Source organism: Podarcis tiliguerta, assembly GCF_965153285.1.
Source record: "Podarcis tiliguerta genome assembly, chromosome: 7".
In the NCBI taxonomy this organism is placed as follows: Eukaryota; Metazoa; Chordata; class Lepidosauria; order Squamata; family Lacertidae; genus Podarcis; species Podarcis tiliguerta.
In genome coordinates, this window is record NC_139540.1 from 47376811 (window position 1) to 47391696 (window position 14886).

General features: G+C 42.3%; 1 protein-coding gene across 29 annotated transcripts in view; it reads left to right on the forward strand.

The window, feature by feature from the left end:
• The window catches only part of PTPRM (protein tyrosine phosphatase receptor type M), a 401413-nt gene that overhangs the window by 372975 nt on the left and 13552 nt on the right, over nt 1-14886 (forward strand). For all 29 annotated transcript variants that reach the window (XM_083450038.1, XM_083450022.1, XM_083450011.1 and 26 more), the window contains 4 exons: nt 12653-12769; nt 13095-13249; nt 13630-13765; nt 14731-14880. In XM_083450038.1, the coding sequence (XP_083306164.1) occupies nt 12653-12769; nt 13095-13249; nt 13630-13765; nt 14731-14880 (558 nt within the window). The remainder of the gene's footprint in view (nt 1-12652; nt 12770-13094; nt 13250-13629; nt 13766-14730; nt 14881-14886) is intronic.

The window sequence follows — 14886 nt, forward strand, 5'->3', positions numbered from 1 at the left end:
CCCAAACCTATAGACCTTACTCACCCATAGCTCTTAGAAGAGGCATCCATCATGTGGGCAGGGATAGCCTGAACCCTCTTTCTTCCCTAGATAACATTCCCGATTCCCAGGGAACACACAATGCAAGTGGCACCTCAGTTCACACATGCGCCTTTTATATAAGCTTCCTGTAAGATCCAGCTTAGGATAGCAGTATCTTTCAGCAAATGTGGGGGAATAATGTGTTTTCCAGTGTATTGTGTGAAAAAATTCTTGAAGCTGTTGTATAAACTGTTGTGTCTATACAAACAGTAAGTTTCACTGTACAGAGTGGATCTTAACACCAAGTAAGGGCTCTTCCAGAAAACCTGATTGCCGTTTGCCTTGATTCAGTGGCAACGTGTGTTTTCCTGGGGGGAAGCGCCAGGACAAACAACAACAACACTCAGACATGGAGCTTTAAAACCTGAACCTAGAAAAGTGGCACAAAAGGAAGCCTCCTTAAAAGAGCATCCTTCAAAAATACTCATTTATAGTTAGAACACAGAAGTCTGGCAATTAATCTTCACTAGGACCATGGCCTCCAAGGGGGTACAAACTCTGTTTCCTGTCCATCACCGCTGAGTCACTTAGGGCTGTGTTATGCTTCCATTAGTAATAACTTTAGCTGGTTCACTGTCCTTGAGGGTTTTTCTGGCAGTGGCGAGGGGGCGGGCGGCGTTGTTTTCACTCCACTATCATGTTTTGACAATAGGTTAGATTCCTGTAGAGCCAGCACTGTGACTTTTTGTGGCTTTCAAGTTTTTTATTTATTTACCCGTGCTGTTGTAACTGCTCACCGCTGCTTTTGTTATTTGACTTACAGATTTCTTGGGAGACCACCTGCCCATTTTTTACATCCAAAAGCAAGGGGGGCGGTGTGGGGGGGAAATAGCTCAACTTTTTTTTTTCTTTCCAGGAGAGAAGAATACCTATTTAACATGTTTGCCACATAACTTGTGTTTGTCCTTCATGAATTAATCATGGAGGGGGCGTATGTGTGTTTGTTTACCCGGACTGGATAGTCATTAAATTTGTGCTCGGATATAGCTTTTGCCCTGGAGCTCTATGCATCAGGATGGTTTTAATTGCAGGCAGAGGAGCCACTGGGAGGCTTTCTCTCACACAGGCACCTGCTGCAGATGATTCAGCCCTTCCATTCGCCTCTAGCAGGGCCTGCATACATCTGCCAATACCTGTCATTATCTGAGGCAGGCTTGTCAAAACCCTGCATCCTTTAAGCGCTCCTGAATTCCAGCAAGGGACCCTCGTTGGTTTTCCTGGCACTTGTAGACCGCAGTGCACCTGGTATTTAAATGGCAGCAAAATGTGTTTTGATTGTTTTCCTCCTTTAATGAATCTACCTGAGGGACATTTAGCTCTTTATCTGGTAGCATGTAACTGAGTAGCTCACATTTACACTGTTTCTGTGGAGAGACCAAAAACAAGCAAACAAACAAACAATGCCCTCCTCTCCCCCCCCCCCAAACCCTTGCATTCTTGTGCTATTATACTGATCCATCTGCCATAGGTTCTGTAACAAAATCTGCGGAGGTCCCCCAGGAGTGTTTTGCTCTGGTAATCTACACTAATGATTTCTGAACATATTTAGCCAGCTTTATGAAGACCTCATTAGAATGTGACTGAATTCCCCCCAAAAATGCAAATAATGCCTCATTAGAATTTAGAGCAAGCCATTATGGAGTTGCCATAAAAAATATTCTTTGAAAAATGATGTGATGTGATGCAAGGGCTGGTTTCCACAGACCTTCCACACCAGCAGTTTACCACCCCCCATATACAGAAAAACGTTATGGAACCTCTCCCGTGATTAGAGAATCATGTTGGATCAGAAGTGGCCTTATCTAAGTCTTTCAGAAAAGACCTATCAGCAGGCATCAAAAGGTCTGGCAAGCTGAGGGATGCAAGGCAAAGATTCAGTGCCAAGTCAATGGAGGGAACTGGTGCCAGATCAGCCCCACATCCATTGCACCAGTAGATCATCACCCCCTTTTTCATAACCATGGTTTCTGGATCAGGCTTGATCATTGCTCATGCTGCCCCACTGTCTTTGGCTTGCCTCATTGCACCCTAAACTAAACAGACGCCAGTTTGACGATGGCTTTAAAAATATTTCCACTGACCCTAGCTTACATCTATTTGGATGACCATAAGTGCAGTCCATACTGTTTCCACATGTTTGTGTAGGAATGATGCCAGAAATATTATTTAACTGTCCTGGAGCGTGATGGTCATGCATTTATTGATTTGTACTATCTTGGCCCACCGGACATAGTTATTAGCTGCACATTATCAGTCGAGTTCAATAATTATTGAGCACCACTATCTCTGGATCAGGGTCAGTGCATTTAATGATAAAAGCTAGCAATTTTATCCTTGTCCTGGGATGCAGCAACATACGCAGTGAATATAAATTGCCAAGAGTCCAAAGAAATAAGATGAATGTGCATGTTGTGGATCAAGTGTACAGCGGGGGATATTTGCATCTCTGGGTTGTTGTGCTTGCTGCAGCAGTCCCACTGCCAAAGTGGCAAGCTACTATTAAGCAGCAGTCCTGTGCATACTTACCTGGTTGTGAGCCCCATTAACAATAATGAGACTTAGGTCTATGTAAACATGTATGAGAATGTGCTGTTTAAGGTGAGTGATGGCTTTGCTTCTCAGCAGCTAGAACTGCTGTTGTAATAAACAAAGTTTAGGCTGTGTTCACAGTTTCCCCCCATGCATACATCACTTCTTTATATGCTAACTGAAGCTACTGCCATTGTTGAACAATAAAACACTTAAGCAGTCATTTATTTCTGCACAAAAAATGGGGAGAAATAACCATCCATGTTACAGTTAAAGCCGTTTATCTTACTTTAAAACAAATGTAAATGATTGTAGTTTTCCAGTAGAGATCAAGGCAGATCTGAAATATAACTTAAAAAAAAAAAAAAGATGCTTCATAAAATTCAGCAGCTTAAAATCTTTAATCTGGCACCATCAGTAAATAAGATAATGTGTCTTACCAATCAAACCAGATTTCTGCTTTCTAAATGTACAACCAGAAATTACAAGTTGGCTTTATTCCATCATGCATAGCAGGAGCAAAATCCTTAGGGGGAACAATTGGCTGTTATTCTCCAGGAAGCTAGGCAGACTCTTCTATAATCGTTTAATAAAGATGTCCCCAAATCAACAGTGCTTGCCTCGCTGAGCAGGGCAGCATAAAACATGTGCAGAACATTGCCCTTTGTAACTCCAAGAGAAGGTCTGATTGGTTTTCCATTTATCTTGCATGCTGTTTTCTACTAGAGAGTGATGCTCTAGATCCTAGAATGTATAAAATCAATAGCGATTCATATCTTAAGCCTTTCTAAACCAATTAAGGGTATCCAGTTAGAAAAGTGCAAATAACTGGTCTTGACAAAATACACAAATATGTGAGGAGGTTTAGATATTAAGAAAGGAGCAGAATTCACAAGCTTGTGTCCTTCGACAAGGTGATGTCAGGCTGTCTTGTACACTGCTGCCACAGTATGTAGATTATACATTTTGGTAGTCTAATTTACTTAAGTTTTAACTAAAGAAAAGTCCTGAAAGTGTTAGGGCCAAGCTCTTTCCATCTGACCTGCAGGATTTTTTTATAAATGCTAAATGCATCAGCTAAAACAGATTGGTAATTAACAGGATCAGAGCAAGCATGAAATTTCACACACAGAGAGAGAGAGAGAGACAGAGAATCCTGAAACTGGTCTCTGCTTTGAGACACCCATTGACACCTCTTATTTGTTAGCAGAAGAATCAGTGTTCCTGAGAAAAGGCACCCAAACAGGTCTTTGTGACTGTGCTTGCTAATTACTATTGTCTTTGGTATCCTAGTCTCCCACCATAATTACAGCCCTACACTTGGGAAGCTGAATGTCACAGCTGAAGAGGAAACCGTCAGTTGTGTTTAACACTGGAAGTAATGCAGAGAGACACTGAACCGCTGTGTCACATGTGTCTGGCAGCAGAATAGTGTCAATGTCAACATGACTTGGAAATTTTCTGGGTAGCATGACTTGTCCTGTGCATCAATACTGTGAATTTTTTCTCTTTAACCAGTTTGTACATAGTCTAGTTACTATGCCCTAGTGCAGGGCTGAAGAACAGGGTCCAGCTGACAGGCTGCATCCTGAGCTCGCACACTGGCCACTTGGACCACCCATTCAATCATCTGATGTCACCACAACATCAGGTGATGTAACTTCATATGGTGTGGTTTGTTTGGATACCGCTTTTTGGACCATAGGCCCCAAAAGCAGCATACATATAATCAACCAAAACAATATAAAGTAAAAACTTTAATATTAAGCTATCAACTATGCAATTGGAGTGCTCTCCCAATTCTTTCCTTTATTCCTTGGCAAGTGATGCTTGGATTCCAGCCGCCTCTGCAAAGAAAGAGGAGGAAGAATTGGGGATTTGGCATCAAATGCAAATCTCACTTCCAGGAGGGATTAACTTGACCTAGGAGCCCCCAGCAGAGCTTTCATCTGGTGCCAAATTCAAGGACACCAAATGCAAACTCCACTTGCAGAGAAACAACTGGGAACAGCCTTTAATGCTTCTGCTTGTTCCTTTGCAAGTGTGACATAAAGTGTTGGAGGAGGCAGCATGTGCCAAATTAGGATCCCTGCTGAGATCCTAGCAGAGGATGAAAAGACGGTCCTGATACATATTCAGGTAATACTGAGCTCAGGGTTGTCAGCTGTATAGTGTGCAGTACACTATTTTGCACGACTCAGCTGCTTTTCACTATATACCAGTGTACCAGACAGTTTGGAGAACTAAGATTAACTATCTAGCATATAGTACTGTGACTGTAAATCACTTCTGCTGCAAATCAAATGGCATTCCCCTTTACTTGCACAAAATGCTTCAGTATTCAGCAATGTTTAACTCAATACAAGAAAACAACAACAACAACATGATGGAATTTGGCATTCCTATACTCAGTGAGAAATGAAAGTTCAAACACCTGCTAATTAGTTTAAATTCTGTCACATGTTGGTTTCAACACACTTTAAGTAGAGAAGTGAAGTGCCAGTGGTAAAGAAATAATTTGTGATGTTATCTCCTTATTGTAGCAAGCTATGCAATTCTTTGAAAAATGGTTAAGGATCCTGCACATTTTCTATGTCAGTCAAGATAATTGTATTTGGGTAAGGCCAAACAATTTTATAGCATTTATATTATTTTCTAGTGTATCACTCTTATCTCCTTATGAGATAGCAAAAGAGTCTGTGCAGGAAAACAACAAAAGAAGCCAGAAAGATTATTATTTTTTGCCTGAATATGCTTTTAAAAATAATTTCAACAGTATCAATATCAGGGTTTCATACAACATACAGTTTTCCTCATGTCATGGGCACCTGCCCATAGCTCACATCATCTGATTTCAGGTCTGGGGCAGGTAAAGCCACAGCTGATTAGGCTATCAGGGTAGCCAAGGTAGTCTCTGGGGCATAGTTGGAGGACCCTAACCTGATAATCCTGGCTGACTTGAATTAGCCACATGAAGGCTGATGTCGGGCCAGCTCAAGACCATGACCTCCATGACACCATGGGTCTCTCTCAGATGGTCATCAGTCCAATACACCAGGCAGGGCACACCCTTGATGTGATCTTTGCTCCAAGTGATATGACAGATGAACTGAAGACATGGGGAGTGCAGTGCACTGCCTTGTCATGGTTAGACCATTGTTTGGTTAAGTTTGGACTGTCAAAATTCTCAGAATTTTGTAATATAGTTCGGCAACCAAAAATGCATCTATAATTATATTATAAGCAAAAATGCTTATGACATGTATTTATTGGTGCAAATGATTTTTAAAAATGAACCACATTAGGGGAAATTATGTGTAAAATGTATCTATTAAGGAAAACTGCATGTTAGAATTCAAATTTAGACAAGATACAGAGGACATAGTAAGCAGAGGTGGTTTCACAAAGGGAGGGAAAGAGTTGCAGAAAGGCAAAAAACTATTAATTAAAAATGATGAAGATGAAAGGACAAGACTGATGGCCTGTAGTACCTGAGAATTTATGCAATCCCTTCAGTATTGAAACTTTTTTTTAAAGAATACATTTTTTTTAAATTGCTATGACTTTTCAATGAAGAAGAGTGTCCCCTTGTGCAACAAATATGTTTGGAACTTACAGACCCCTATCCCTGCCCGCCCCCAGCTACAATTCCAGTTCCTTGGGAAATAGGTCTCACTGTGAACCTCTTTTAAGAATTGTAGCTCTGTGAGTGGGATTAGGGTCTACCCTTAAAACTATAGTTCCCAGGATTCTTTGGAGGAAACTGTGGTTATTTATAGTGGTATGGTGCTGTTTTAAATGCAAAGTGCAGATGGGGCCTTGTTCTGTTTAAGATCAGCTGTCACAATATGTCGTTGTGTTAGGCTGGGGAAACTATCATGTTTGGGATGCAGGGACTGCTGCTTGAGCATCACAAGTTGTGGATCATGCTGTCAGTCAGACAATCCCGGATATTAAGGCAGTGCAACAATTTCATGTGGCAGCACCAAGCCATCAGCAGTCACCATCTGCTGAAGTACATTATAGCCTCATGTACCATGTAAAGGCACTTCAGCCATCATGCATTGGATGCAGTTCTAGAAACATGATATACACAGCTAATCTGATAATATAAATGAAAGGCATGATGGCAAGATGGACGTGCCCAACTTCCTTTGTACAACCAGCTATTGTAGCCATATCAGACCAGCCAGTAGCTGTGTGCGTGTGACTGAAGTGCCTGTTAGATATTTAATCCTGCCTCCAAGAAATGCCATATAAGACTGCATGCCTGTTTCATCATCCACGGTACAAGTTGAATTCTAAAGTAAAATTAGCATGTGTAAAAGTGTCCATCCAGTGACCTCATATGAGCTATCAATATCAACTCTACTAGAGATAACCAGTAAGCAATTTAAAATTCCCTGTGCAGCTAGAAGATTAATTTGGCTGCCAGTTCACATATTAGTATCACTTTCAGCTATAAAGAACTGTGAATTGCTGTACTTACTCATGACTGCTAACTACTTCAAGGTACCGCTGAATTGACTTTTACAACATATGGGTGTGTGCTTGGAAATACTCATCATTTCTTAAAGGTGCATGAAATGCAGTGAATGAAAAGTAGTTTATACATCTGATTCAGACAGAAAGAAGATGTGCGTGCAGGGCAGGGAAGCCTTCCAGAAGTGATGCTAAAGTTTACCCATTGTTCTTTATAAAGCAGATGAGCCCTTTCTTTTTCTATTTCAGGCCTCTTAATGGCTCCCGAGAATACTGTAGGAGCAACATGGAAGCAGTGCTAAAACTGCCGGAATGCCAAATAATAATCGGGCTTAATCTCTTAATCCATCCTCATAGATTTTGTCTCTAAACCTGTTCAAAACTATCTGGTTCATCTACCTGCAGTGTCAGTATAACACTGAAAAGGAAGCTCATCTGCTTCATAAAGCATCTGCTCACCTTTAGGGGTTCCTTTTCAGCCAACCATGCTCAATGCACAGCCATCAGAGTGTGGGGCTAGCAAGTGGGGAACTTATTTCTAAACTAGCTCCAGATCTGAATCTTTTAGTGTTGTAAATATGTGCGTAAAGGTTAAGGTAAAGGACCCCTGACAGTTAAGTCCAGTTGCAAACAACTCTGGGGTTGCGGTGCTCATCTCGCTTTACTAGCCGAGGGAACCGACGTTGGTCTGCAGACAGTTTTTCCATGTCATGTTGCCAGCATGACTAAGCTGCTTCTGGTGAAACCAGAGCAGCGCATGGAAACACTGTTTACCTTACCGCCAGAGTGGTACCTATTTATCTACTTGCACTTTGACGTGTTTTCGAACTGCTAGGTTGGCAGGAGCTGGGAGCAAACAATGGGAGGTCACCCCATCGCAGGGATTTGAACCGCCGACCTTCCGATCGGAAAGCCCAAGGCTCAGTGGTTTACACCACAGCGCCACCCACGTCCCTACAAAAATATGTGTGTTAGGCAGCATTAATAACAGAATGTTCTATACATATTAATGTGAAATTCTACATAGCTTAGACTACCTGTAAATGTAAATTGGTACTGGCATCAAGTTGTTTTCCATCACTTTGGGTGAGTACAGTGAAAACAATGTTTACTGACATTTACTTATCAAAATCTAGATTTGTGAAGAGTGTGCATAAAATTTACATTGTAAACCAAACTAAGTTATGGGTATAAAATGAATACAAGGCATGGTGTATCTTTATAATGTTTCCCATAAGTCCCTACTCCCAAAAAAAGACAAACAAGAGGAGCATTTTGATAGACTTAGTAGGTTTGGATGCAAGAGTCCCAACTTCAATCGTTATGAAGTTTGCTGAATCGAGCATGTCTTGGTTTCTCTGCAGAACCTGCCTCATAGGTTTGTTTACCGATGACATGTATTTTACAAAAACAGTAGCTAATGAAACCCAGGATCTGATCATTTTAAAGTGAAAACTCTCTTGGAAGTGTCTCCTCCCCAGGGTCCAGTCTTCTCAAACTTTTGTATCATATAAGCAAAAGTTTCCTTTCAAATCTGCTGGCTACCAATTTCACAAGTTTTATATGTCTCTTCCATATTTAATTCATTATAGTTACCATATTTTTCGCCCTATAAGACGCACTTTTCCCCCTCCAAAAAGGAAGGGGAAATGTGTGTGTGTCCTATGGGGCGAATGCAGGCTTTCGCTGAAGCCTGGAGAGCGAAAGGCGTCGGTGCGCACGGACCCCTCTCCCTCTCCAGGCTTCAGGAAGCTATCCGCAAGCCTTGCGAACCCGGTGGGAATTCCCTGCGGGCTCGCAAGGCTTGCGGGCAGCAGCCTGCAGCCCGGAGGACGCCCCGTGCTTCGCGCAGGTGTCCGCAAGCCTTGTGCGCCCGGGGGGAGTTCCCGTGGGCTCGCAAGGCTTGCGGGCGGCAGCCTGTTCTGGGGGCTGGGGTCGGGGGAAGCTCGGGCTTCCCCCGCCCCCAGCCCCGCAAGCAAGCTCCGGGAGCGATGGTGAGGTTGCACAACCTTGCCATAGCTTCCGGACCCGTTCTGGGGGCTAGGAACGGGGGAAGCTCAGGCTTCCCCCGCCCCCAACCCCGCAAGCAAGCTCCGGGAGCGATGGCGAGGTTGTGCAACCTCGCCATAGCTCCCGGACCCATTCTGGGGGTTGGGGACGGGGGAAGCTCAGGCTTCCCCCAGCCCAAGCTCCCAGAGCGATGCCGAAGCTGCCCTCTGGGACCCGTTCTGGGGTCCCATTCTGGGGATGGGGGAAGCCCGAGCTTCCCCCGACCCCAGCCCCGCACCTGGGGGGGGGAAATTCCCCCCCTTTATTCCCCCCCCCAATCTAGGTGCGTCCTATGGGCCGGTGCGTCCTATAGGGCGAAAAATACGGTACCTAAGAATGCTTCTGTATTTGTTAATAACCCTTAGAATAATGTGTTCCATTGACAAATTTAAAGTCTGCTATCTCTCAAATGAATTTCATTTGTAACTGACTTATTTAACAATTGCCTCTTCAATAATATTTCAGTATTTCAGTTGTTAGGTAAACCTTGCAAACTGAGTTATGCACTGCAATCCTAATTCCCTCTGTGTTCCATGGGGCTAGCTCCTAAGTAAGTACATTTAGAATTGTAGGCTGGAGTGGCTTTCAGAAATTAGGCTTCATGTCTTCAAAGCAGAAGTGCCAGCTTACGAGGGTGATGGGGCAATGTCCCAGTTTCCCAGTGTCAAGCATGTGGTGTATCAGTAGGTCACTGGGCCAAGAAGCATACTCTGTCCTTATCCAGTGGCGAAGTCTGGGCTCTCAAATTTCAACAGCGCCCTGTGCTACACTAAAATTTGGCGTTTCCCCCACCCCCAGCTTCGTTCTGCAGCATTGTTGTGGCACCTCCTGCAGGACTCTGCCCAGTGCTGCCGAACTGGTCATGCTACCTTAAAACTGCTTCTGCCTTATCTCAATAGTATCCTTTCTATAGAGAAGAGGAAAGCATAGGTGCACTTGGAGACACTGTTGTCATGAGTACAAAACTGCCCTTGATCCCTGATATGGGATGGCCCAGCCTTTGCTGACAGGGATCTGACAGTGGGCTGCAATGCGCTTCCGCATGCAGACTGCACAGAAAAATACTCTGTGCTCCTTGAAATACGTCTTGCATTTCAGAAGTACATTAGCTTGATGTAACCAAAAGTAGCCAGTAAGTTTTCTCTTAAAACAAAGTGCCGTACCCTTTAAGAAAAGAGAGGTTGTTCCCTCCTGCCTTTCTCCTGCTGGACAGACACTAGATATCCTGGGGATACAAACTTGCAAATCCAACAATATGCAGCCAGAAGCACATGGTGTCTATACACATCCTAAGTCTGCAGATGGGTTGGAGAAATTGCTTTTTAAGAAGGAACATATTAGTAAGCCAGAGTGTCTAGACTATGCTGTTATATGTTTCTTTTCTAAGCCAAGCAATTCAGTCCAGTCTATTTTTTAAATTGTTTATCTGGCTAAACTGAGCACTGTGGAACATCGGCAAAAGGAATTGTGCTAAAGTTAGAAACCTGATTTAGGTCCCATGCTGCAGCTGTTTCCTTCTTCGCATGTGCCTTGGACACGTTGGTGTGGATCAGATTCTACCTATGGAAGAAACAAAAACAGCAGGCAGAAAAAGGAAATGAGGGTCACAGAGTGGGCTTTGATGGTTTGCGCCAGACTGGGGATCTTGGGAAGTTCTGTTTCTTCTGAACAATGCGGAGAAAAACACATTTTCCATGGGGGGGAAATTGCTGTTACAAATAGCTGCCTGACAATGGAGACAAGCACTGTGAACCTTTTAAGTCAGGGATTTAAACAATGCTATTGGTCTGTATTATCAAGCAGAACAGACAGACAGATAAACAATGAGCTTTCAAATGTGTTTCTTGTGGTTTCTATTTCCCTGACTGCAGGGCTTTGTGTGTGTGTATTTTCCAGAGAGAGTTTTAGGAATTGTTACAGAACTGGCAGCAAAATGCCAGACAGAGATAAAATGAACTGCATGGTATGCTTATTTTGCATCAGTGCTTTGCATCTGGTGCTCAGATGTATTTTTTCCCCCTCAGTTGGAAGCGATTTAAAGTATCCTGCCATATATACACAAAACTTTGCACATTGCTTTGGATGCTTCTACAGAGTTCTACATATTACAGGTTCTGTCCTGTGTGTCCTGCCACAGGGCCTATGGGTGGGATTCCACTTGACTCAAGAGAGCCATGTTTCCACAACAAGAAACATGAGAGCCCAGAGACAGTTGTGCGGAACAAAGGAACTATATACAATTTCCATATCACCAAACCCTTCATCTCCACAACACAAGGCATGTGCATAGCACATGGAGGGAGCACTGAATTCTTTCAGTGCTACTTCATGCTCAGGAAAAAGGAAGGGCTGGAGCTCAGTGAGGCTCTTCCAGGCACTAGTGGTTCCATTCGCAATGGAGGGGGGCTATAATATTTTAGAAGGAAGCACAGAACTTTAAAATGTATATCTGTGTGGTTTTTAGTTTTAAAAAAGCATTTTCAAATAAACATACATTTCTATGAGTGTATTGTGTCTGTAAGTGTGTACACACATGTGTTATTTCTTTTATTTATTTTTAATTAAAACATTTGTGTACCACCCAATATTACAGAAATCTTTTAAGCAGTGCACAGTCTAAACACAAATGTCACTAAAACAAAAACATAACCTAAAACTAGTTTTTAAAAAGCAATATAAAAACAAATAACAGCAAATAAAACAGAAATTCAGAAGATTCAGACATGGAAAACAGGGTCCAATCATACAACTCAGGGAAATATGTTAAGTGTGCACAAGAAGGAAATGCTAAGTGTATCTTGCCCCAGTTTTGCATATGTGTTCCTTGGCTAGGGATAGGCTGTGTGAAGTAACCTGCCAAGTTTTCTGCTAGGGGCCTAATGAGTTATTCAGTCTCACTGGGCATCAGGTTCAGGTCCACAAATAGAATATTTTTGTCATTCAAATCTCATTACTGCATATGTCAGATTTTACACATTCTGTGTTATGTTTTACACATACATGGTTACCACCACCCCTGCTTTTCTGTTAGGTTTTCAAAGCAGTTAATATCTCAAAAAATAAAATAAACCTTCCTCCACTAAAAAGGAATCATGTCACAGTGTGCTTTTTCATAAAGGAATGAGACACTTTAGAGACAAATAACCAACTTCAGGAGGCTGTGAATGTTTAAATGCAGCTTTGTTGCTTTTCCCTCTGGATACTCCCTCAACAGGGAGAAAAACAGGAAATGAGTGGTTATTTTAACTGAGCTGTTCATGGCATAAATACTAACGTGATTCATACAATTTCCCCAACTTGCGCTGAATGCTATTTCCACCTTTAACTCACAGAACGATTCTTTGAAAAAGAAGATTGTGTTCTTTAAAACTAATGATCCATTTCTTTTGTGTAGGCAGCATGGCTGTTTTGTGGGCAGTTCAATTGTACATCACTGCAAAAGTGTTAAGGAATGCTTCAAATTGAAATATATATAAACCTTGATTTTTTAATTTTTCTTTATTTCTAAAAGGTCAAGTGCTGTAAATACTGGCCGGATGACACAGAGATATATAAAGACATTAAAGTTACTCTAATAGAAACAGAGCTCCTGGCAGAATATGTTATTCGAACATTTGCCGTGGAAAAGGTTAGTGTTTAAAGATATAGTTTCTCATATGTTTCTAATCATGTCTGTGTTAAAGCTGCAACATCTTTAAAGTCAACCCTTTTTCCAAACTACTTTGTGGGTAATACTCTACTGCCCCCTAATGGTGAGGTCAGGTCCCCCCCCCCATTTAAACAGCAACATGTTCCTCTCCAGTGGCTTATGAAATAGAAGTGGGGGCAGGACTTTAAATAGCTATTGTGCTTTAAGAAGTGCCACATTAAGGAATTCCTGCTTTTGTTTTCTTTTAAAATGCTTTCTGCAACATTCCCCTTTCTTCTCTTTTTATTCAACGATGGATGGCCAGAGAGGTGCCCATGAAATCCGAGAAATCAGGCAGTTCCACTTCACAGGTTGGCCAGATCACGGTGTACCTTACCATGCTACAGGACTTCTAGGATTTGTCCGGCAAGTCAAGTCCAAAAGCCCACCAAATGCAGGCCCGCTGGTTGTACACTGCAGGTTAGTGCAATGAAAAGGCCTTCTGGCATGCCTAGTTGAGAAGGTCACTGTCTAATTTTATCCCTTTAAATTAAACACGCACTGGGCTGAGCTGTTTGTAGTCAATGTTAATTTGAATGCCTTTTTTTTTTTTCAACCACTGCTGATCGACAGACAGCAGTCTGTAGACAGGTTACAATGATCTATAGCATCCTTAATAAGAAATTGTTACCCTCAAATGTGAAAGATGTCAGCTACATTGCTGAAAACCCCTAATGATATATTTAAGGCACATTCAAATGATGTTCATTACATATGCCACTCAAGAATCTGATTTCAAATTCAACGGCAAGCACTTTCTGAACTTTTAACTCGTACTAATTGTGCTTTTGTATTTACAGCGCCGGTGCTGGCAGAACTGGGTGTTTCATTGTGATTGACATTATGCTAGATATGGCAGAAAGGGAAGGTGTTGTAGATATATACAACTGCGTCAGAGAGCTTCGGTCTCGAAGAGTTAACATGGTGCAAACTGAGGTATTCCCATCACCCTTTCCTGCTCCAGTCTCTCTCCTTGTGCATAAGAAAAATGCACTTCATTTTACCAGAAGTTAGAATTCAAATCCATTTAGGTGATGTGCCCTGTTGCCGCTTCCACGCATTATTTAGCATCAGCTGCTTGTGTCCGATAGAGATGGAGCCATGCAGAAGGCTTATAATATGCATTAGAGTGACACAGTAAAAGTGGAAAGAGAAGTCACAGAGTGAGAAATGAAGTAGGGAGGATGAGACCACAATGGGTGGCAATAGGGGTTGTTGGCAAGGTGAGGCTGCATCAGGAAATATTTTGCAGTGCAAGTGACACCTAAGGAGAGACTTCAGCAAGCAGAGGAAACCCATTTACTCAGTACTGTAGAGAGTTTTCTGTTAAGTAACTGTGGCTGGCCAGTTCCGTATTGGAAGCATAAATGCAGTACATGAAGTCTCCTGCTGTTGTTTCTTAGCAGCTGGAGCTCAAGAGACATGCTGCCTCTGATCCTGGAAAGTACTGTGCCACAATCAAGGCTAGTACTCATTGACGGCATTCTTCTATGAGATTCTCTAATCCCTTTTAAAAGCCATCTCAGTTGGTGGCCATCAACACCATCATGAGTTCCATAGTATAGCTCTGCCCTGTATGAAGAAGTGCATTTCCTGCTGCAGCTGTCAGGTCACTGATGGTGGTGGGTATGCACTTCTGCAAGGAGGAGAGAACAAAAATGGGACTAAGGGGAAACTGAATGCAGTCCGGAGTCGTAAAGTAGAAAAACACCTGCCCTTTATATTTAGTGGATTACAGTAAATATGTAACACTGTAGTATTGTACTTTGATAACGGATACTATAGTTGGTTTTCGAACAGCATGTGCAAAAGCTGAAAACCACATTTAGTTCTTCATTTTTTCATTGGGGGAAAAACCTATCATTTATGTGGGTACTATCCCTATCTCTTTACTTCTACAGGAACAGTATGTATTCATACATGATGCGATATTGGAAGCTTGTCTGTGTGGGGATACCTCTGTTCCAGCCTCTCAAGTTAGATCTGTATATTATGAAATGAACAAACTGGACCCTCAGACCAATTCAAGCCAGATCAAAGAAGAATTTAGGGTAAGC